This window comes from Lonchura striata, chromosome 4 (genome assembly GCF_046129695.1).
Source record: "Lonchura striata isolate bLonStr1 chromosome 4, bLonStr1.mat, whole genome shotgun sequence".
Lineage (NCBI taxonomy): Eukaryota > Metazoa > Chordata > Aves > Passeriformes > Estrildidae > Lonchura > Lonchura striata.
In genome coordinates this window covers 32665617-32688675 of record NC_134606.1, presented here as the reverse complement: position 1 = coordinate 32688675, position 23059 = coordinate 32665617, and the positions used below count along the sequence as shown (strand labels likewise).

General features: G+C 37.2%; 1 protein-coding gene across 5 annotated transcripts in view; it reads left to right on the top strand.

The window, feature by feature from the left end:
• TENM3 (teneurin transmembrane protein 3) overlaps window positions 1-23059 on the top strand; it is a 1282397-nt gene that overhangs the window by 1195137 nt on the left and 64201 nt on the right. For 4 of the 5 annotated variants that reach the window (XM_021549050.2, XM_021548299.2, XM_021548064.2 and 1 more), the window contains 8 exons: window positions 1169-1379; window positions 1901-2002; window positions 2148-2342; window positions 3651-3851; window positions 6748-6933; window positions 20191-20217; window positions 21812-21829; window positions 22741-22887. In XM_021549050.2, the coding sequence (XP_021404725.2) occupies window positions 1169-1379; window positions 1901-2002; window positions 2148-2342; window positions 3651-3851; window positions 6748-6933; window positions 20191-20217; window positions 21812-21829; window positions 22741-22887 (1087 nt within the window). The remainder of the gene's footprint in view (window positions 1-1168; window positions 1380-1900; window positions 2003-2147; window positions 2343-3650; window positions 3852-6747; window positions 6934-20190; window positions 20218-21811; window positions 21830-22740; window positions 22888-23059) is intronic. The other variant, XM_021548380.2, reaches the window with a different exon arrangement.

Genomic DNA, 23059 nt, shown 5'->3' with positions numbered 1-23059 from the left:
AGGACAAAGGCTATCATATTTGCTTTTGTCTCAGGAGCAGTTTCTGAAGGTCACAAGTCATGGTGGAAAAATCACTGATCCTGTGGTCCTGGGAACTGATCTTATCCCAGATCTTGTGAATCAGTGGTTCTACATGCTGGCCTTTAATTTAATGTAATTTCATTTGAGAGAGATCTTCAACATGTGGAAAGATTGAAGGTTTATGTGCTAAAGTTCACCTTATGTGATAAACGTGTCACAATAGAAGTGAAACTTTGAACAGTCTTAGCAATAAAAGCAGAGACCCTCTGCCACAATCAATAATGCTCTTCAGTTTTCTTACCTGTTTAATTTTGCTCTATACATACTGATCTTTACGTGTTCAACATGCAGAAGACAAGTTTCAAGCCATGAGAACAGACTCCAGATAGTGTAAAATCAGTGTAGGGCCTGGAGCAGTTTTAGCCCTCCAGGTGCTATTAGCCTAGTTAAGGCGCATAAACATGCATAACATGGTAACATGCATAAGAACTTGTGTTGTAAGTTTGCTTCTTTTATCAGCTGAGATGCTGCTACATTTTTCCAAGCTCCATGTTAGTTGTTAAAATACAGTATGTGCTGTCCATTGACCTGAGGTACCATGGGGCTTGGTCAGTTTGTAATTTTTGGTAGTTGAAATGTTTTCTGATTTCCTTCTCCTGTTTTGACCTTCTGTGATGAGAAGTAAAGCTCTTGCTCTCCTTCCTGAAAAATTCCAGACTGTACAAAAGGAGGATTGAGCAATTAATCCTTCATCTGAAATTAAATAAGGAAAAGTGATTATGGGTATCTGACATTATTATTATTATTAGCCCATATGTATGTAACACACTTTGAACGTTAACTCTTACCTGTAATTAAGGTGCCAGTCATGACTGCAGACTCATTTCAACTGCTATTTTCTTCCCCTAGTGTATGTAATGGGTTCATTGACCACTTTCTACTGAAAATGTCTTTCTAATAAGCATGAGACCTTGTTGGTAATTTTATTTGAATGCTTAGCAAGGAGCAAAGAAGGAAGAAAGGGTTGGTTTCAACTCCTGCTTCCCTGTTCCAAAAGGAAACTCTTGGTCTAAATACAAGCATATTGTCAGGGTGGTGCCATGGTCAGCCCGTGACTTGTCAAGCTCCTGTGTGTGCTTCGTTGCAGTATGACTTTGTGGAACTCCTGGATGGCAGCCGGCTGATTGCAAGGGAGCAACGCAACCTGCTGGAGTCGGAGCGAGCAGGGCGGCAGGCGAGGTCTGTCAGTCTCCACGAGGCAGGTTTTATCCAGTATTTGGATTCTGGCATCTGGCACCTGGCCTTTTATAATGATGGGAAAAATGCAGAGCAGGTGTCTTTTAATACCATAATTATAGGTAAGCATAATCTTTAAAGCTCTTAGCAAATGCTAGCTTGGGGTCAGGTTCTTAGGAATTCATATATACGTTTTCATAGCTAAATGAGATTTTTTTTTTTGCATGTTTTACATTTATGTGTTTCTTTTGCTACTCGGAATAAAACACAGAGAATATATTTTAATTTCTTGATCTAAGGCATAAGGGTTTTAATTTCCTAGTCTAAGGCATAAGTACTTCTAGTGAAACAGTGTTTGAAAGGACGATGCTGTTTTGAAATATTTATTAAATGGCACAGGACTAGATTTAAGTATGGAGCTCATATAGTTTTACACTTGTAATTTTTTCCTTTTTGTTGGAATATAATGTCCTAAGATACTGGCGACATTGGCAGTAGGAAATCATAGTTATCTGTGTTCTTCAAACAAAACAAATGCAAACGCTTCTCGAAGGCAGAGCAAGCTGTCAATTAGTAGTGGCTCAAATGATAGCTACTTCATGCAGTGGGCACCTGTGAATTATCCTTCTCTTTTTCCTTTTAGAGTCTGTGGTGGAATGCCCCCGGAATTGTCATGGTAACGGTGAATGTGTTTCTGGATCCTGCCATTGTTTTCCTGGGTTTCTGGGCCCCGATTGTTCAAGAGGTAAATCAACCCAATGCTTTTCTCAAGCCAGTTTAAGTGAGCATGAGGACAAATATATCAGAAAAGCAACATCTCAGATGTTCTTCTTTATAAAGCTTTGGTGAAGACCTTTATTTTGATTGTTCTGCTGTGTTCTGTTTCACAGCAGCCTGCCCGGTGCTGTGCAGTGGCAATGGGCAGTACTCCAAAGGACGCTGCCTGTGTTACAGTGGCTGGAAGGGCACTGAGTGTGATGTGCCTACGAGTCAGTGCATCGATCCCCAGTGTGGGGGACGGGGCATTTGCATCATGGGCTCTTGTGCCTGCAACTCTGGGTACAAAGGAGAAAACTGTGAAGAAGGTAAATGAGTAAATATTTTTGGCAGCACCAGCTGTTGTTGGTCAGGTTAACAGCTGGCACATCTGGCTCTATAAATTTTTCTAGATTTAGATCTTATGCACTAACCCTGTTTCTTCAAAAATCACTTTACAATACTACAAATCAAGTTTTGGAATCACTAGTATCACTGAATTCTACAGAATTATTGTACTCTATTTATTCTCAAGTAAGCAGTGGGAAAATGCAAAGTAACGTGCATGTAATGTTTTTGTTTGCTAGTGTATGTGGGTTTCATCTGGCTGAAGTCAGCTAAGAAGAAAGCACATGAAACACATATGTAGGAATTCTTATTGAATTTTCTAAGTATAGAGTAATGATTAATTTATTGCATTTGTTAGTAGTCTTTTCCACTGACCAGATTGTGCAAAGTGCTGATTCAAATGCATCAGGAGAAAAATGATGCATTATTCTTGTATTCCAGAGATATGCATAATAATATTAATTCTGGTCTGGTTCAAAATGTGGTTCATTTTCCATTCAATTTTTTTAGAGAGTAAAAACTGCTATTTTCTTCCCCAATCAAATTGATTTTATTGATCTCCACATACAAAGTAATGCAATTAAGTCTCTGGAATTAAATTTTCAGGCCATTGACCCTACAAGTGTAACATTTTATTGAGTCAAATTGCTAAATTAAATCTCATCATCTAAAGCACAAGTGAATTAAGACAGATAGGCAGTATGCAGCTCATTCATTTTTAAAACAATTTAGGTCTCCTATGTAGCTGTCAAAACTGTATGGCAGTGGATTGGGTCAGTTTTACGAGGGAATAGTGCTGCAGAGAATCCAACACTTACTACATTATGATTAGGCAGATTTCTTGCCCAAGACCCAAAGCCAATCTTGCTGTACTTCAGTAAAATAAGCAAACCTTGACAGATTCTCCAATGATTCAGTGGTAACCTGTAATTGTCTTGATATCAGTTATGTGCATGCACAAAATTTACAGGATCAGAAAGAGTTCTTGCAAGGAAAATTGCAGCTATGTAAGAAGTGACAACAAAGAGTGATTTGCCTTGTAGCCAGAGAAGGGAGGCTGGCACAAAGAGGTCTTAGTCCACTCTGCCTTTTCCCCATTCATTGCAATGAAAGAAAGGTGAACTTCACAGCTTCAGCCTACTAATATTTGCTTTCAAGATGAGTGCAATGCTGCCTATTTCATAAGGTCTTGAAATGTGAATGAAGCCCAGAAGTGCCATTGGCATTCTGGGTTGATTACTGTTGTTAGGACTGACAGCTTTAAGTTGATCTTTCTCATCTCCCTGCAGCGGATTGCTTGGACCCAGCCTGCTCCAGCCACGGTGTGTGCATCCACGGCGAGTGCCACTGCAACCCGGGCTGGGGGGGCAACAACTGTGAAATCCTGAAAACAATGTGCTCTGACCAGTGCTCTGGTCATGGCACCTACCTTCAAGAGAGTGATAGCTGCACCTGCGACCCCAACTGGACAGGTCCAGATTGCTCCAATGGTAAGAGTTAAAAGCATTGGCATTTTATAAAATGTTGATGTCTTGAATAGCAGCATTTTAATTACTGTGTTAGGACCTGACCTGCTGAGCTGCTTGATCTCTTGGAGTTGACTTCAGCATGAATTGTAAATTGATTCAAAGGTTCAAAATAATTAATGAGTTTGAAGAATTGGAAAATCAATGTATTTGTTTGTATCTTTTAACTGCCTTCATCTGGTAACTTCAGGTATTTCACAAGCAAGCTCAGAATGTTCTTTGCATGATATGAATATTTCCTAATACATCTACTTAGAAACTTAAAACTACAGTAGTGAAACCAGGGGCATTCACATTTTAAGAATCTCTCCAGCTAATTTGAGGTAATTTTCCTAAAAAACAGATAGCATTCAAGTTTGAAGGCAAAGAGAATGCAAGAATGAGTCTTAAACAGTTTTCGGGGCAAGGTGCAGGCTGCCAGGGTAGAAGGAATTGGTAGGAGTGAAGAAGCAGAGAATTTCTTGAAAATGGAGCTGAGTTTATTAAAACCATAGTCTGAGCTTAGAAAGAAAAGGAGAAAACTAGAGGTACTAGCACAGAGAGCAGAATCTAAATATTTATAAAGTATGACAGCAGCTCTTTGACAAATATGAGTTTTTAGAATCTTGTTTGGTAGCTACATATCAAAAAAGAAATCATGTCTAACTGTGAGACATGTATTTGTCTAAACCAGTTCATCTAAGAGCTCAGACATTTTGTTAATGAAAACTGAACACATGGGCTAGCTGGGTTTACGCCAGCTTATGAATAAATATAACTTTTTCATGAGGAACCATCTTTTTGAAACAAATGTACTTCCTGACCAGGATCTGTGATAGTTCATAATGGTTTATGCATACGGGAGTGATAGAGTTCCAAACAAGCAAGAAAAAGTGACAAAGAGAAGAAAATGTTGTCTTCTGTGACTTTAGAAGAAAAAATCAAAAAATCCTTTTCTGTTTCTAGCACTAAAAATGGCTATTTGTGTTAGACCCTGTCTAGTTCTCAGGCAAAACATGGATCCCCTATTTACTGAGACATCCTCTGTGCTTCTTTTGATGACAAGTTATACTCCATCTTTTACCTGTTTCATGGAATGATTTGTCACTAAAATAACATAAAATATTTCTGATCTCAAATATCTCAAGTGTGTCAGACTCACAAAAGAATGTTTGTAAGAACATGCAGAGATTATTTGCTGAAGCTGTGCAAAATGACCTTCAGAGCAGTACACCAAAAAAAGTAAATCTTACCCATAAACATGTTGTTAAGCTGTTAGATGAAGAAAAGAATGAGTTATTTCCATCAGAGGGTTTTATAGGTTTGAAATCAGCAGAGCTTTCCTCTATCTTCATCAGCAGTTTGTCCGTTAATTAGCCCTTCAATTCCACTTCAATTAAATTAACTCTAATTAATAAATTCATTACAAAGATTGACGCACCTTGCTCAAAGCTGGTGTGCTAAAAGCTGATAAACACCTTCACCCTAATGAAAAATTGATTAGATTGAAGAGAAATAAACCTTTCTTTCTTGGAGCTGCACTGATGTTTTGTGACTCTGAAGTTAATCAAACCATCTTGCATCTTTTAATCAAAAATTTAATTCAAAGTAGATATAAAATGCTATATAGTTGGCAGGGGGGAAAGGAGGGGAAAATTACAGCTGTCTTTCTCCATAAAGGTTTTGGCTGTTTCTTAAGGGAAATGTCACAGCTCCTTGATACTGTGTTTAATGCTCCACAGCACTTTGAGGCAATAGAGAAGAAAAACACTGTTGATCAGGAGACTGGAAACCTTTCTTGCACTGAATGCGAGTTTCTTCTGCTGTTAAAAACAATTTTGATCTTTTATTACTGGACTACTTACTGTCTTTTACAGGAAAAAAAAAAAAAACTAAATTTAGTATTTCTATGAACCATAAATGACTACAGACAGCTGTACACCAAGGAACTAAAAAGTCCCCCAGGCTGTATTGTATCTCTTTGTTTTTCTGTTTTCTGCTTAGCAGAAGTAAAGTTTGCTGGAGTCTGACTTAATGAACCAAAATAGTAAATGCAAAATCTGGCAGTGTAAATTATCATCTTGTATTAGCTGAGACTTAATATGTGTTGTTTGGCCTCTGAGTACCTTTGGCTGTTAACATATTTTTCAATTACTCTATTAGATAGAAGATCCTGTTACTATATGTAAATGACAAGTTCAATTGCTGTATGTTGATTTATTTTTTTAACAAAGTATTATTGAAACCAGACTGTTCATAGCTGTCAGTGATACAAATTTACTGAAAGTAAAAGAGTAAAATGATCTTTTATACTTTACAGATGTGTCAGTGTGTCAGCACAGTGCTAATTTGTCCCACTAAGGCTGATTCTTTATGATGAAAAATGTGTCAGTAATGGCACATTTCAACTTTGAAAGAAAGCAGGGAGAAGAGTATGGAGGGGAAACCTTGCTAATTTGAACTTAGTCATAATAAATTTTCACTCACCACAGACAGTGATCTAGATATACCTTACATTTTGTCACTGTGAGTACAGTGTAACTTCTGGTAGGTATGAGTGCCATATAATCTAAGATACAAAAGGTTACTCTTGAGACATATGTGACCACAAAGAAACATGCTTGAAAATTACTGCAAGCTAGCAAAAGAGCTGTCAACACTTAAACATCACTTAAGTCTGCCAGCTAACTAAAAGAGCATTAGCAAAGAGATAAAGCTCTGTGTTCTCTGTTCTGTTGAATCTTACATGAAAATGTCTTTCACAATAAATTCCTTTGATTTAACTTTGAAAGATTTTGCCTCTTATTCTTCACACGTTGAATTAAAATTCTAACTCCGGTGTTCCCCGTCTCCCCCGGCGCTCTTCCCCCTGTCTCTGCAGAGATCTGCTCCGCGGACTGTGGCGCGCACGGCGTGTGCATGGGCGGCGCGTGTCGCTGCGAGGATGGCTGGACGGGCGCAGCCTGCAGCCAGCGGGCCTGCCACCCCCGCTGCGCCGAGCACGGCACCTGTAAGGACGGCAAGTGTGAATGTAGCCAGGGATGGAACGGAGAGCACTGTACCATTGGTAGGCTGCCTATGCTTTACCCTGTCCTCGCTGCAAAGTACAAACAGCCAGCGCCGCTGGCCGCGTCTCAGTAAAGAGTGTATTGCTTTGAAGAGTGTTTCTTCAAAGCGAATATTTGCATGTGTCAGTCTGTGAAAAAGAGTTGATATTTTAAGAAAGGAAATGGTTATATAATGGCTGATCAGTTCTTCATACCTAGTTTGCCATGAAGAGAAGGTGGAAGAATTTCCTCTTCAATCTTTTCCCTTTAACTGCCTCACCAGGGGGAGGTTACTTTTATTTTTAAATATACTACTTGATTTGTGCTTTGCTATTTTTATTTGATAGCTTTATGTCTTTTGGAAATGAAGCTTCCTATTGTTTTTCTTTCTTTTTTTCTCTTTTAAGGAGAAGGAGCACTAAAAAGTGATTCGCCTACATAAAAATGTCACTTCCACCATGTAAAAAATGTGATCTAACTGCCCAAGATTATATTCTTGTCAACATAATGTTCTGTGTTAGAATACTATGAAATTTCTTACGTGTCAATAACGTAACTGCAGTTTAATACAGGTGATTGGGAAGAAGCCATTCTTATTACAGTTTCTGTGTTTCTGTAACCAAGTTAGTTCTAGTGCCTGAAAACCTTTGGAAGTTGCTATACCATTATCAGTGGAGCTTTTCTTACCCAATCATTTATAGTCCATATGTCCCATATGGAGCACAATATCCTTCTCTACTACATAGGCTTTGACAATGAGTTAGCATGAGAAACCATGCATGTAAAGAGGAGGACTAAGAAAATGTGGAGCTGTAGTGCTAAGAAATTCACTTCTTCACTATGGAAGGTGCTCCTTTGTGGAAGATGCTGCAGGTCTGTAACAATGGATTAATTAGAGTCCTATCCAAACAATTTTTATATTGGCAGAACCACGTAGAAAAGCTTCTGCATGACAACAGGTGGAAGCACAGGCCAAGGAGCTGGCAGTGCTCTACTTATAAGAGATGACTAGTTTGTACTTTGGTGAGTGGAGAGCATTGCATAAAGCTTGTTGGAGGCTGTGCCAAGAATAACCACGCAACTGAAGTATTTGTGGGGGACATCTCCCAAGTATGAGAAGCATCACGGCTAAGGACTTGAGGTGGATTGAACTGGCAGCAAAAGAGGTAGCCACAGGTCAGACAAAGGCAGGCATAACACTGAGTGATGAGGAAATCATGGGTAATCTGAATAATCATAAAAAGTCCAATAAGTAAAAAACCCCACATGGTTCTATGTTTCGAGAGATGGAAGAGAGATGGTTAAAACAGGTGATGTAGCTGAAGCAACAGGACAGGACAGTAAGTCTAACTGCAGTGGAGCTGATGGATGTAAATGTAGTATGATTTGCTTTTGCCACAAGCTAAAAAGAGCCTGAAGAATTTTAACTTTCATGGAAGTTTTGGAAGGGCACTAATTCTGAATGTGTTAGCATAGCTAAGCCATAACAGGTACATGAATATCTAGAAAACAGCAAAACCTAAGCTGTGCTCCCAGGTATTTTACAGCCCTGGCTGGAGAGGCAGGTGATGGTGCTGTAAGAGAAGCAATGGTAAGAGCTTTGAGGGCAGGGAAAATGAGGGCCTATTACAGCAGTGTTACTTAATACCCACATCATTGTGCCCAGAAGATGAGGCGAGGTTTTCTTTTTTAGAAGAGAGTCAGGTGTGAAAGCCGTAAGATTGACTTCAGAATAATTTTTTACAGCAATCACAATTGATTTTTAAAGGCTGGTTGGTTGGTTGGTTGGTTTGGGGTTTTTCTTAGTTACTAATGAAATTGCTCAAACATATGAGGGAGAGGTAATCAAGATGCATCTGCAGAATCACAGGAAGAATCAATAGGGTTAATGTTTTTGAGGAGCTTCCAGAAAACATGCTGACAAAGAGAGTAGAGAGGTGGGAGAGAACTGCTTTCTGAACAATAAAAGAAAGTAAATATTTAGAAGTCGGATAAAGCCTTTCCCTTGACTGCTTTAACTTGCCAACGAGCAATTACTCAGCAGATCACTCTGCTGTTGGTCTCACTGACCTTGGCAGCATTTCAAGGGTTGTAGTTATACACGGATGAACTGCTCTTGAACAATTTTTCCAACATATTAAGCACAAACAAGTTTTTCCTCAGCACTGGGCAAGCAGGTCTCTCTTCCCACCTGTTTATTCTTTAAATGGGTGTTTACTTTCTGGCTGCTGCTGTAAAGATAGCTTGATTTGTTTGTATTGCCCTTACAGCCTCCAAGGCAAGTAATGAGGTACAGGCTTTAGCCTGCTGTTACATTTGTTTTTTTGACCCGTTTCTTTCCATGTTACAGAAAATCCAGATCATTTTATTGCTCATTTCCAGCAGTATTTCAATTTAGTGGGGGAAAAATTGCTGCCTCCTCAACTTGGCAGATGAAGAGTCAATTTGCTTTTCTCTCATCTACCCTACAGTAGGTAATAGCTCTTTCTGAGCAATAAATTTCAAAACACAAGGGGCTTCAGAACGTTTTTCTATGCAAACCAATTTTTTATTGTCACCCTCCATATGTAATCCAGGCATACAACTCTTTACTTAATAGCAGAATATTTGCATAATTTGTGGTATGTTATGAAAGAAGCCTACTCATTCCCCCTTTATATGTCTAAAAATAAACAATTGCACCCTTCTTATTTCCAAAAGTCATTAACTGTTTAGCTGAGGTACTGTGAAGTATTTTAGAAATGCAAATGTGTTTCTTTGTTGCAGCTATTAGCTGGAAGCCCTATGAAGTGCAACAGCCAAAATTAACAGCTTATTTGAGAAAGGAATATTGCAAAGAAACTGTAAATCTTAAGGGCAATTCACTTTACTCACTTTTTGGGAAAGGAATAGCCCTCCAGATCTCTGGCTGGATGTACAAAATGGGGCAGATGTGAATGCATTACTCATGGAGGCACTAACTGGAATATATATACTGAATCATCTGAATCCATAACTCATTTGACCAAAGAATTTATGGTATTTTTGTAAAGCATGAATGCTGTTCAAAATGGTAAAAGAAATGTTTTGTTGTACCTCAGCTGACAGTTTTTATGTCTTCTTAAATGATAACTCTCAGTCCAGTCCCATTTTCAGTTAGCCCACTGTTTGCATTTTAAGTTGACATGTGTTAAAATATAGAATGAAGGAAACAAACAAACCTGTCTCCTTACTAAAGCAAGGTAGTCCTTAGTTGTATTTCTCTCTAATATTATTTAAATCTTAGATTGCTTCTTAAACTATGCCATTTTTTACATATACTTCAAAATGTTTAAATGGAACTTAGTCAGAGGAAACTCTAATTACTCTAAACTGCCAGATACCTATTTCATTGATTTTTATTTTTAATTCAATACTTCAGGATGTTGGGAAGAAAAATTGTAGGTGATTACAAAGGTTTGCTTTTTGTGTTCAGAAAAAAAATTTAGACATCTGCTTATCTAAGTTCAACATCAGGGTTTCCCTGAGGCTGAAGATGACAGGACTGGATTGGAGAAATAACATACATATGTAATTTATATACTTTGATTTGTGATAGAGAATAGAGTAGACTAAATAAAGCAGGGAGGAGGGGAGGTCTGTTTGTTTGAATCAGTGTGTGTAGTAAGGTGGACAAGATTATTTGGACTAATGCAGTAAACCTGCTGTCTATTGCTGATATCCAGTGTTCCGTTATCCACATCTTCCTTGCCTTTGGCACAGGGTAGTGCAACTTCCATACCTCACCTGATGTCAGCCACACTTGTGAGCCACTGCCTTTGCTCTGAATGCATACTTCCACATATTTATGTCAAAGATGTTCAGAGATAAGTACATGCTCACCATTTTGATGAATGAATCTAATAGGAATGAGCAAAACTCAAAACTTAAATAATTAAAAATTAAAAATAAAATAAAAATAAATAGGCTACTGTTTAGCATCTTAGAGGTTTGAACTAAATATAGGCAATGTATGTTTCAAGTACTAAACAATTTAAGGCACCTAAGTTGCTTATAATCTCTTCCCTCTAGAGCACTGTAGTCATAGATCATGGAATAGTTTGGATTGGAAAGGACCTTTAGAGGTCAACTCCCACTGCAGTAAGCAGCATCATCTTCAACTAGATTCACTCAGAGCCTCATTTGTTTAGAGCCTCATCCAGGCTGACCTTGAATGTTTCTAGGTCATTCACCACCTCTCTGGGCAGCTTGTTCCAGTGTTTCACCACCCAATTGAACAAAACTTCAATAAGTCTAGTTTGAATCTGCCCTCATTTACTTTAAAACCATTATGCCAGTGCCTCACAACAGGCAAAATATTTTAATGTAATGTTTTAGAATTTCCTGTGTCCCCATGAGAATGGAAAATCACCTGTCAATTGTTTATTTGGTCTGCAAGTGACATTCATGTGTCTGAGGTGAGCATCCATATATTATTTTTTGAAGCTCAACCAGCATCTCAATGGGATACAAGACGGCAGATGCACAGCTGGTGCCCAGGTGATAGCCTGGATGAAAGTCTGCTCTGTAATTAAGTTTTCATAACCAAGTTGTGCTAAAGTATGTTTTTGTTTCCTTTCTGTCCTGGCTTGCAATGAGTTCAGTGACCCTCTCCTGTCTGAGTAGTTGTTTTGTGAGATTGGAACAGATATTATTTCAGAAAGTCTATTATTTTTTGTGATATAACTGTCATGTACCATGAGTATATAAGGTAACTGTCATAGGAAGCCCATAAATATGAATACTTTTCCAGCTGCTTTTCCATTAAACTCTGTTAGCTGAATGAAATTAGTAAATAATTATGTTGGTGGGGAACCTGCTATATCGATGTGCTGTGTAACAACTCACTTTTACAATGCAGCCTATTTTTTTTTCTATAGACTAAATTAGTTTTATCATAATCTAAATTGCAAATTTACCAATTTGCATTAAAACTATGCCTTCTTGTTCAGAATTGTCAACACCTCTTTTTTAAAAGTCTTTAACATTAAGCATGGGTGGGTAAGACCATCTGCTTATAAAGCTTGCCTGCAGCTCCATTACTTAACACAAGACAGGTTACAGCTGTTTAATTGTTATCATGTTGAACAATTATCTTTCAATCCAAAATTAATATTTGTATATGTATGCATGGAAAGCATATTGCTAAATATAAATGAGCTAAATATGGATTAATGTCATTAAGCATTCATATTAATCCCTCAGGAGGGCTAAAGTTAGCATCATGGTACTTCCATGCTACTTTTGAGTGCCATATGAGGCTGCTTTACCTGGTATGCAGAGCTGAAAATCAAATCAAGTGGTAGTTCACTGAGAAGTATGCAGCTCATGTTTATATTCCAGTGAGAACTGGGATCTAATTGGTTTATTTTCTCAGAATTTCCCCTAAAATTTAGTTGAGAAAAAAATAACAAGGAACAGCAAATTATTCATTTTAACCTTTTTCTTTGCATGAAAAACAGTAGCATGACATTCAGATCAATCAAACCAAAAAACTAAATTTTCCTCAGCAAGGAGTTTCTAGTTTCATCTACTTTAGCCAGAAAATCAGGAATATAATCTGGTTTAGATATTCAGAATTATGAAAAAAGTTAAGTTTAGAGCACTTTCCCGTGTGTTTCCCTTAGCACAGACTGTTCTGGTGACTGATTAAAATGGTTTTCTGGCTGGGGACAAACACAAAGGCATCAGTGTGCTGGTTTTCCACGTGACCACGGTCAGATCAGCATAAGCACTGATGTACAGCAAGTGTTGAGGAGTGCTGAGACAGAATCTCCTCCCATAAGTTATATGGCCTGCACCTGTTCCCTTCAGCACGTGTTTAGCTTGGGGCTCCTTATACTACAGATTTCAAATATGACTGCAGGGAAATGACACTTTGTATAAGGATCAGAGAGCAAGTAAAGACAAATGTGCTCTTTCAGTTAATTAAATGAAATGCTTATAGAAAAGTTGATATGGCTGTATATCATTACACAATACATTTTTGACACATGGGCTCAACAGAGTAAGTCATGAACCAGTTTGAGGGCTTGATCTATATTCTCTACATTTGCACATTAGCAGCACAGATAACCAGTATTATGATGCCCACTGTCATTTCAGTGCCGATGCTAATTGCCAAGCATGGCTCACTTTTCTCAGAAGTTTAAATCCCTGACAATATTCACATTTCAGAATTGTTTAATATGTTACATATTTATTGTACCTTATTGAATGCACAGGAATTTTCATAAATTTTATTTTTTTGAATTTTTTGTCCCTCAAATTAGAATAATTACTTCTGTATGAATGTATTCTGTAATTATCAAAATTCCTAAATTTATGGTTTTCTTTAGTTATGGTTTCATGGAATCATACCTGAATACAAGTTTCATTTTAAAAATAGCACTGTTATCTGAATGAAGGTATGACCTTTGACATTCAAACAGTTTTTATCAGATAAAATCAATCAAATATTCAAAACTAATTATGTCCAGTATCAATTAGTTCATCCATAGTATTATGAGTGAAACCCTAGCTCCAAAACACCTGACTGCTTTGCAGTTGGGATTTTACAACAATATGTATACCTATACCTTCAATGCAAAAAGCCTAAAAGGAAGAGATGGTGACTTTCTTGGCATACAGAGGAATGATAATCACAGTTTAACAAGATTTCATGAAATTTAGAACAAATTTGGGGTTTATACTTCCTGTGCCTAAAGGGCATGTTATTAAATTGCCAGGCCAAGCTTTGAATATGCCAAATATTTGTACATTTGGTAACCATAAAAATACTGAATTACCAGGTGAATTTAAGATGGAGCACGCATTTTTAGAACTGTGAAAGAAAGTGAATTATTGGTCAGGTCTTAACACATTTCAAGACCAAGTATCTCAAATACAAATTAACTGTTAGCATACTTTAAATTGCTAATTGGTTAATTTGCATTTAAATGAGGACCACATGTGAAGTTCAAGTTAGGCACATTTTCAGAAAGCAGCAGAATCCTCTGAGATGTGAAGAATTTTAAAGCCTGTTGTGAAGCTTATTTGAGCTGAAGTGGCCAGACAGTAAGTGGTTTTGTATTGTATTGTTGCATGCTGGTCAGACTACATTCCATAAATACTTTCAGTCAGGGAGAAAGATGGAAACAATAATGCTTCCAATCCTGATCCATGCCCTAATGTGTTTTCAAGCTAAATTTATCTTTCATGCAGTTCTTAATGTGTCAGGTTTTTGCCTGTATCTGAGGCAGGTCTTCACAAGTTCCTTGATTCAAATGAACTTTTTCAGCCTGTACATGTAGGATAGTTGAAACCCCTTAATGACATACACCCTTCTAAATCCTCTTCTAGCTAAACTAATATTAAGTAGGAAACAACACTATGCTCATGATCTTACCAGTAGTCCCAAATTTCCTATGTCTACTACATCCTTAAAAGTAACTAAACCTTTTATTCTAATATATATGTAACTTTCCCGTAATCATTATTAGAAATCTTACTTTGCAGTAAAATTGGGATGGTCTCCAGAACAAAAAAATCTAAAGGATAATGAGCTTGTGTACCTTTGTATACAAATCTCAAAAATGATTGCTGCAAAGAACAGTTGCAGTTTTGGCAAGGGATAAATTGCAGTGAAGTCAGACCTTTTTGCAAATATTTAAAATGCATAAATGATTAAAAAGATATGAGTTCAGGGTGACAACAGTGTTTTGCCCTTTGTAAGGAGGAAAAAAATAAAATTGTGTGAAACTATAATTCCATCCATGTGCTCTCCTTTACAAGAAGGGCAAAGGGAAATTTAGGAGTAAAAAGGATCAAAAGGGAAGGATGTTTGTAATCCTCCTCTATTGGCAGCAATGCTCTGAACATATGGTCTGTCTAAGACAAGGTTCTTACCAACTCAGAGAATGGGTGATGACTATGAGCTGCTTACAGTGGAAGAACATGTGCTTTCAGTACTGTTCAGTGATGAATAGAAAGAATTGCATTTGCAAATGATACCAAAGCCTGCTGCCCCCAAGCACTTTGGAAGACAGGACAAGAATTTAAAATTACTTCAACAAATAGCACAGACTATGCAGAAAAATAAGGTGCAATTCAACAAATGCTGGCTTCTATGCTTAAGAATAATCAGCTGCACAAATCCAAGTTAGGAAGCAGTTTGCCAGGCAGAAAACATTGTGCAGGAGTTGCTGAATTTGACATGAGCAAACCTTTCTAAAGACAGGCTACAACAGTGGCTTTACAATTTTGTGAATTCTGGACCTTTTTTGGTTTTGGTAGAGGCATGGAGCTCCTCTGAATTTGCATATGGATACATGCTTTTTTTAGTCATTCTTTGGGAGGGAAAGCAGTCGCCTAAAGGAATCAGTATGCTATTCCCTAGGTTTGCTGTTGGATAAGAAATACCCACGTAAGAATAATAAGAAATTATAAGAAATGCAAGGTTTAAATATTACAAGGGTTATTTGGGGTTTTATGTTCAGATGGTGGTTTAATTGTCAAAATAGTTAAACTGTGGGTAGAAATGAGAGGAAACAAGGGTGATCTGATAGCCACATCAGAAGAAGTAAACCACCATGGGCTGAGTCTTCAGTAGATTAAAGAAGTCAGACCAGAACTGTCACTCCTGAGTTTTGTTCCCCCAAAACAAGCAACAAAACTTGTTTACAAACTGCATTCTCCCTAAAGTTTGCAGTAAGTTTTCTCTTCTGCTGGCAAGTGCCTGTGAAACCACTGATAAAGTGTGTGCCACATCCCCTGCCACTGCTTGGCTGCACAGGGAGTAAAAAATAATGTTCATAAGAGACTGGTACCACAGGATGAACAGGCTAAGGATGATTTTGAAGACCTGGATTCCACCCTTGACTCTAACATGTATTTTCGTTAGTTGCTCACAAATACAGACTTTAAATAAGTTCTCTTGGATTGTTCTTCACTTTCTGGGAGCAACATTTGCACATGTGTGATTTGCTTAAAATGTTGGTTTGTGTATGAAATACTATATAATTCTAAGTATTCCAGTCATAGGTGCTTGTAGTCAAGTGAATGGAGATTTCTCACTCTGACGTTTCAATGCTTTAATTACTGGTAAAATGAGGTAAGAACACCAGTTCTCTTCACATCAGTAGTATGAAGATAGTGTGCTAAATTATTGTGACTTAGGGAGGAGGGTGATAGGAGAGTATGAAAGAGAACTGTAACTTCTTTGTTTAGGTTAGCACAGCTACTAGGACATCAGCTGTTTGTTGTTTGTGAGAGAATGAGTGCTGAATGAGGACTGTGAGCTCTGCACATTCACAAGGGAAGATGTGTATAAAATTTTCATAGGTAGCCATAAACCCATCACTGCCTAAATTTTGGATGCTTGACATGGCCACTGTCATGGTATTCTTCTAAGGTGTTCAGGGGTTTTTGGCATATGGATTGTAAACAAAGTTTTATACAAATACTAAAAATGATTGAAAATAAGTAAAGATATTAAAACTTTCTATCCCTAAACAAACAGGTTAATGTGTTGAAAGGCTTAAAGGAAACAATATGGTAAAAACATAGCATAGTTTGCTTCCAGTCCGTTTTTAGTCCAAGAAAAACCTGCTGTCTCCCTGTATGACACTTGGTGCAATGTTATGTAGAAGTGTAAACGTGACTGATGCGAGGTATGTCCTTCACATGTTCCTGCAGAGCATGTGTATCTGAGAGCATGAAGTTGGTGTGAGCAGTGGAGATACTTATGCAGTCATTCACCAGGGAATGGGAGCTGCAATTAGGAGTTGTGGGAGATGAGAAGAGGAAACAAAGCAAAGCTTGCTCTGAAAGGAGCAGAACAGTGTTCTTCATTGTTGCCAATAGTAAAATTATTTCTACATAATCTCTCCTTTCTTTTCTTCCCCTCCACTTTGGTTTCTCTATTTTCTCTTTCTGTTTTCTTTGAGAGGAAGAGACTGTAATACAGTAAGGAAGGGAGAAAGCTGATTGCATTAGTGGAGAGGAGGCAAGGGTTTGACTCACATTTTCAAGGTGTTGAAAGGGAAAAAAAACACTTTAAAAAATTATTTTTTTATTTAGGCTGACCTAGGTCAATATGGCTTTGGTCATATTCATTTGTGATTTTGCTTCATGTCTGGTGGTGCTATGATGTTAAATCTGCTTTTTCAGCAAAGTAATTAATGACTCTTGAGCTGTTGAGTTCACACTGTAACAGACCTATGCAGATGTTACAAAAACATAGGGCACGTCTAGTGTACAGATTACAAAGATTATGATGGGTGAAGATATCTGATGGAGAATAATGATTTAAACTAATACAGATATAAAATACACTGTACAGCATTTAGAAGCATGTTACCATTGTAATCCCAAATGACAGAATAATCAGAATAAAGCAGTGCTATAAGGACCAATTAAGGAACATCAAGTCAATGGCTATGTGACTTGTGCTGATTTAAATGGGAGCTGATTGGAATAAATGGATTTAATATGTATTTTTATTCTTAGGTTATTCTGTCATACCTGGAGGAAGCAGTATATGAATAAGGAAGACACTGACTTACATCTCTGATAAGGAGACTAATGGGAGACATTAAATAATTTTTTTAAAAGTCAGGGTTCTGTCTGGTTAAGAAATATGCTGTCTTAGGTGTGAATTTGCCTGACTGTTACCATTTCTTTGTAAAATCATTTATCTGCCACATATTTATATAAATACCCACACAGATTGATGGCACCGTTTCTGTTTTATTTTGCATGAATTTTGAATGCCACTTACATCTTCTCGGGCTTTGAGTAGCCTAGAAAATCTACAAATCTTTTATCTTCATTTTTGTTTTTCTTTTTTCCACTTGGAGTTATACAAAGTCCTTCCACTTCTGGAGATAATAGCAAGATTTAAATGGCACAGTCTTAAACTCTGCAAGAAAATTCTTTTTATTTTATTGTATGGTCTGTAATTAGACATTTTAAGGACATAAGATAACTTTATGTGCCAAATGTGTAAATATCTTGCCAAGGAGCACCTGCTGAGATGCTCCATCCTATGAAGTGCTCCAAATCCCACCTGGAATTCTCTGTACAGAGAGGGGAGGTTTGTATTTTGTATTTCCACACAAGCTCATTCCTCTTTCAGTTGCAGTGCCATAAAGATAAGGGAGACAGCATGACTAGTTAAACTTCACTTCAAAGTTAACAATTTTTGGTCATTCATTTTCTGCTTTGTGGTTTTTTTACAATGCTGCATATTAACCAAAATAGTTTCTAGCATTGTCTTTAATGTTAAGTGAATGTGAGTAAAAGGATGCTGGAAGGTAGAACTTGTTTTCTGAGAATTAGTTTTGTGGTTTGAAACTGACTTCTTATATGACTGCTGTATAAAAAAAAATCTTAAAAGAGCATTTTCCTAATCTCTCTTGTGTTTTGGAGGTTTGTTTGGGGTTTGGTTTGGTTTTGGGTGTGTGTTGTTGTTTGTTTGGGGTTTTTTAATGAAGATTGGATTCTGAAAATAGACAATGTGGGGGGCTTGGGATTGCAGGGACTGTTTTTAATTGCCTAGGAAGTTTTTTTAATGTTCTATTACCTATTCTTACACTTGTAGAGGCATTTAAGGTTTTACTGGTGGATAGATTAATTCCCCAGACAGAGCTGATTACTTTCATTTTATGAAATAGAGCTTGATTTTTCCTCCACACATACTGCACAATGTTTTAAGCTGTGTCGGAGCAAAAGGAATTATACTGGATGAATAAGAGAAGAATTTGATCCACCTTGAAATGTAGCTGTATCATATTTCTTTTTGTTTGTGGTTAATGTGAAAAGTTACCTAGTTTGTAGCTGATGCTCTAAATGTTCTGTAATTGATGTTTTCATCTTACTTTGTCTTGCATTAACCTTACCGTTATAGGGGAAAAAAAAAAAAAAAAAAAAAAAAAAGCTGTGTAGTGGACACCTGACACCTTCTTCAAGAAAAAGGAACTAGAAAATTTCCTCCTCTTAGTTGTAGCAGTGATTATGCCCCCTGATATATATCACCTCCCTCCTTGGAGTCCAGAGCAGCTTTTTTCTTTTGATCCAAACTGGAGAAAGGTGGGAAAGCCTTTGTTACCCGTCCAAAGGGATCCTAACCGTGACAGACGACTTGCCAGACAGGGGCCATCATCCATCAGGGATTTAGGAAAATCCAATTTTAAAGGAAAGAGGGCTGTGAGGGCTGTGTTGAGGGACCTTGTCCCCAGCAAAACCAGGGGATGGAGTCCAACGTTCCTGGCTCAGCTTGGCCTGTCCCCACCACAGTGGGCTGTCGTCTGCCATCTCCCTGGGCATGGGTGGCTGGCTTTGGTAGCCTGCAATGGACCTGGTGGCTTTGCTGTGTGACATTAACCCCTTTCACACAACTGCAGTTGATGTCTGTTTCCTGGAAGGAAGGAGGGAATATGTTACCCATCTGTGCTGTGTCTCATGTATTAAAAGTAGGCCCTGCTGCTTGAAATCCGTCTTATGCTCTGTATGTCATTCATCCATCTGCCTCCTCAAATCTTTTGTGAAATCTTAAGTGTCATAACTTACAAAAGGAAGTCTTGCTATTCTTGTATATACCATCTTATTTATTTTTATGTATCTAAAGCCTATGTTTAATTTTCACCTGCTTTTCAAAATGAAATGGATCATCACATTACTAACCCCACTACACCCTCTTCCACCCAGTATTTACAATTCAGCTTATCTTACATACTTGGTTTGTGTGTTTAGAAGAATAACTGTGACTGAATTGAAGTAGAAGGAAAAATCCTCCTAAAAATCCTGTTAATCCATTGAGTATTAAGATAGTGTGCTGGTTATGCTGTCAGAGTCATGAATGTCCTGCAAATCAAAGATCTTCCTATGTGGTTAGTGTTATAAAGCTCATATGCTAAGGAATTGTTCTTATGTTGTGTTGAAAATTGAATTTTTAAGCTAGCTTTGATTATATTTTTGTTATATAAAAAAAAATCAAAGCATGTGAAGTAAGAAGAAAATGTAGTCTCAGAAATGTAGCTTCCCTTTTGCTCCTGCAAGCCTACTTTCCAGAACAGTTTCATTGATTCATGACGATGCTTGCTGAAAAGAGAATTTCTTGCATTTTTAAAAGCCTCGAAATACATTTTCATTTTGTAATGTAAGACCTCTCATGTCAGGTGCACCTGCTTGATTTGCATGTGAATTCTGAACAATTCTTGTTTCATGTGACACTTCTGAAATGTCTGTCTGTTTTTTTTTTTTTCTTTTTAATTCTCAAGCTCACTATTTGGATAAGATAGTGAAAGGTACTGTATATTTGCTCTTTGACATGCCTTTTTCTACATGTTTGGGTTTTGGTTTTTTTAATATTAATAAATAGTTAAAAACATACTAGTCTGGGCAAAAGAATCTTCTCTTACATTCCATGGATTTTATATATATAACCCATATGGCTTTCAACTCATCTCAAAATTTTGCTTCTGTTGTATGGTAACACTTTATCAGTAATTATACATTTATGAACAAACTGTATACATGTATTAGATTTAATCTGAACCAATAACTGAAGATAGTATTCATTTGCTGTTTGGAACCTTTTTTTTTGTTGTTAGTTTTGTCGTTGGACCTCTGCCTACAAAACCCTAAATATAAAGGAAACCAAGCAAAGTGATACTCTTGTCACAGAACAAATGACATTAGTTCTAAAGAACAGATTTATTACAGAGACGTGTGTTGTTTATATACTGACGTATCAATAGAATTCCTTAGACTTTTAATCTGATTATCTGAATGTAGAAAATCCATAGGAAAATATTATTTGTATCTTGTATGACTCTAGAAAAATATTTTATAGTCTATGCAACATTTTCATTTAAGAGGTTCAAGGATGCAAAAGCCTAACATGAAACAGCAAAGATTCTTGTATCTTCAGTTACGGTGAAAAATTAATTTAGAAAAATGTTTAAAATATTCCTACCCCTCTTTCCCTGAGTATCTTCCTCTATTCCTTGTGTTTTTTCGTTAGACTATGGCAATATTGATGGCAATATCCAGGCTTTCACACAATAAGTCTTGAGTGCACCCAGTTGACTCCTAAATTGCTTTGTCAGTATTGCAATTATATATGTAAGTCTTTCACAAGTCAAATAGAAGAAATACTAAGAAAAAATCTATCTCAGTACATTAACAAATACTATTAGCAGCTGCAGTCTGAAAGAATAAAAGTACCAAGACTAATTTCAGCCTGGTGTGATGGCACAACATCTGTAACTGAGCATCCCCATCCTTCCTTACAAGAGGTTTTCCTGATTCTTTGTCTTCTAAGAGTGATTTGACAAGAGTTAAGCACCCTTTATAACTTTTTATATTTTAAGCACTTTTTATAACTTTTTTCTGTGTGTTTGTAATTTGGAACTACAAGATTGGAAGGAGTCAGTAATTTCAAAATTCTTTAGAAGAAAAAAGCAGCTTGCGTCTGAAAAACCACTCTAAGCTTAAACAAAATGGATCAGTAGGTTAGTTGACAGATAGGTGTTCTAAAAAGTAAAGAATTGTTTGCCCAGTTACTTAGGGTTTTTGGATGAAAGTTTACAGATAATTGTTTTTCCCAGAAATATCTGATTTGTAGCCACCTTCTCATAAGATAGATAGTGCCATATCTGTACTTGCTTCTGTCAGTGTCTTATCACAGTCATAGATAAGGAGCACCAAAATCTACATATTTATAGCGTTGTCATTCTCATACAGATCATGTTGGCTGCATGCCAGATTTCATCACTAGGAAGTGACAGATACTGTTTTTTTTTAATGCAATGTTAGACTGAAAACAATTATCGATTTTGGATATATTAAATTATGTTAATTGTTTCCCAAATTTTCCCTCCTTGGCCATAAAAGCAGACAAGATAGGATATAAAGGTAACAGCACAAAAGCCTTAGGGAGATTGTCACAAAAAATCACTCTCTGCTATCTGTCTTGAAGCACGTCACTACCGTGTTTTTGTTCAGTCTATCAATGTTTATTGTGGTCCTTATGGTATTTCATTTTGTCCGTCCTAAGTAATCAAATACGCACAGCTATTACATTAAGTTGGAAATCCTGTTGGTCCTGTCCCATCCGTATGCAGCCTGAATCCTAATGTTTGTTAGAATAGATGCTAAGCTGCTTCACTATTCCTGGGCTTTGCTTATTCTGTGAAAAGGAATGTATTTTTAGCATAAAGTATAGTCATTAAAACTGGCCTATACTTTGTGCAATTATTTAACGCACTGTAATTTCACATGAATACACGGCAACTCTGAGACCAGATAAAGTTAACCTTCTCTTTTATTACTTGCCTAAATCATACCCATTTTCCTGCTTAAGAATTTGGAGGGATTTGTTCATAGTAACAGGGAGCTTAATCATTTGTGCCAGTAATTAATCAATACTGCATAGAGCAAATAATGAACTATTCTATGAGCACAGAAAAATGTATCATTTTACACAGCTGTGTTTGCACTATGCACTCATCTCTTGTTACTTTGAAAAAAAAATTTTAAAAACCAAACTTAATTTTGTCTGGCCTGCAGGTATTTAGAGGATTGGTGCATTTATTTCCTGTCTGTACAGGTAAGTGGTGTCTCAAGTGTCAGGCCAATCAAAGATGCCACTTTGTAAAGAATTATGTTCCCCGGGTAATGTTGCTGTTCCAGTCCATGTGCAATTACAGTATTTGTGCTGTTCTTAAGGCCTGTTCCCAGTAAGTGTCCCTTGTTTGTATTTTTTTTCTTTTTATATTGTTACAATATTTAAATCACTTGTGCTTTTTCTTTGTTTGTTTCAACAGAGGGCTGCCCTGGTTTGTGCAACAGCAATGGGAGATGCACACTGGACCAAAATGGCTGGCACTGTGTCTGCCAGCCAGGATGGAGGGGAGCAGGTTGTGACGTAGCCATGGAAACTCTCTGCACTGACAGTAAGGACAATGAAGGAGGTAAGAGACACCAACTGATCTTTAACTCTGGGAAGAACATGTTGAGGAACAGAGATTTTTCAGCCAGGTGATTAAATACTGCCATGAGAACCATACATGCATTTGACTTGCTCTTACATCGGCAAGTATATGCCATGGTCTTCAGTGCTTCTTTTGGCATATCAACAAAGCC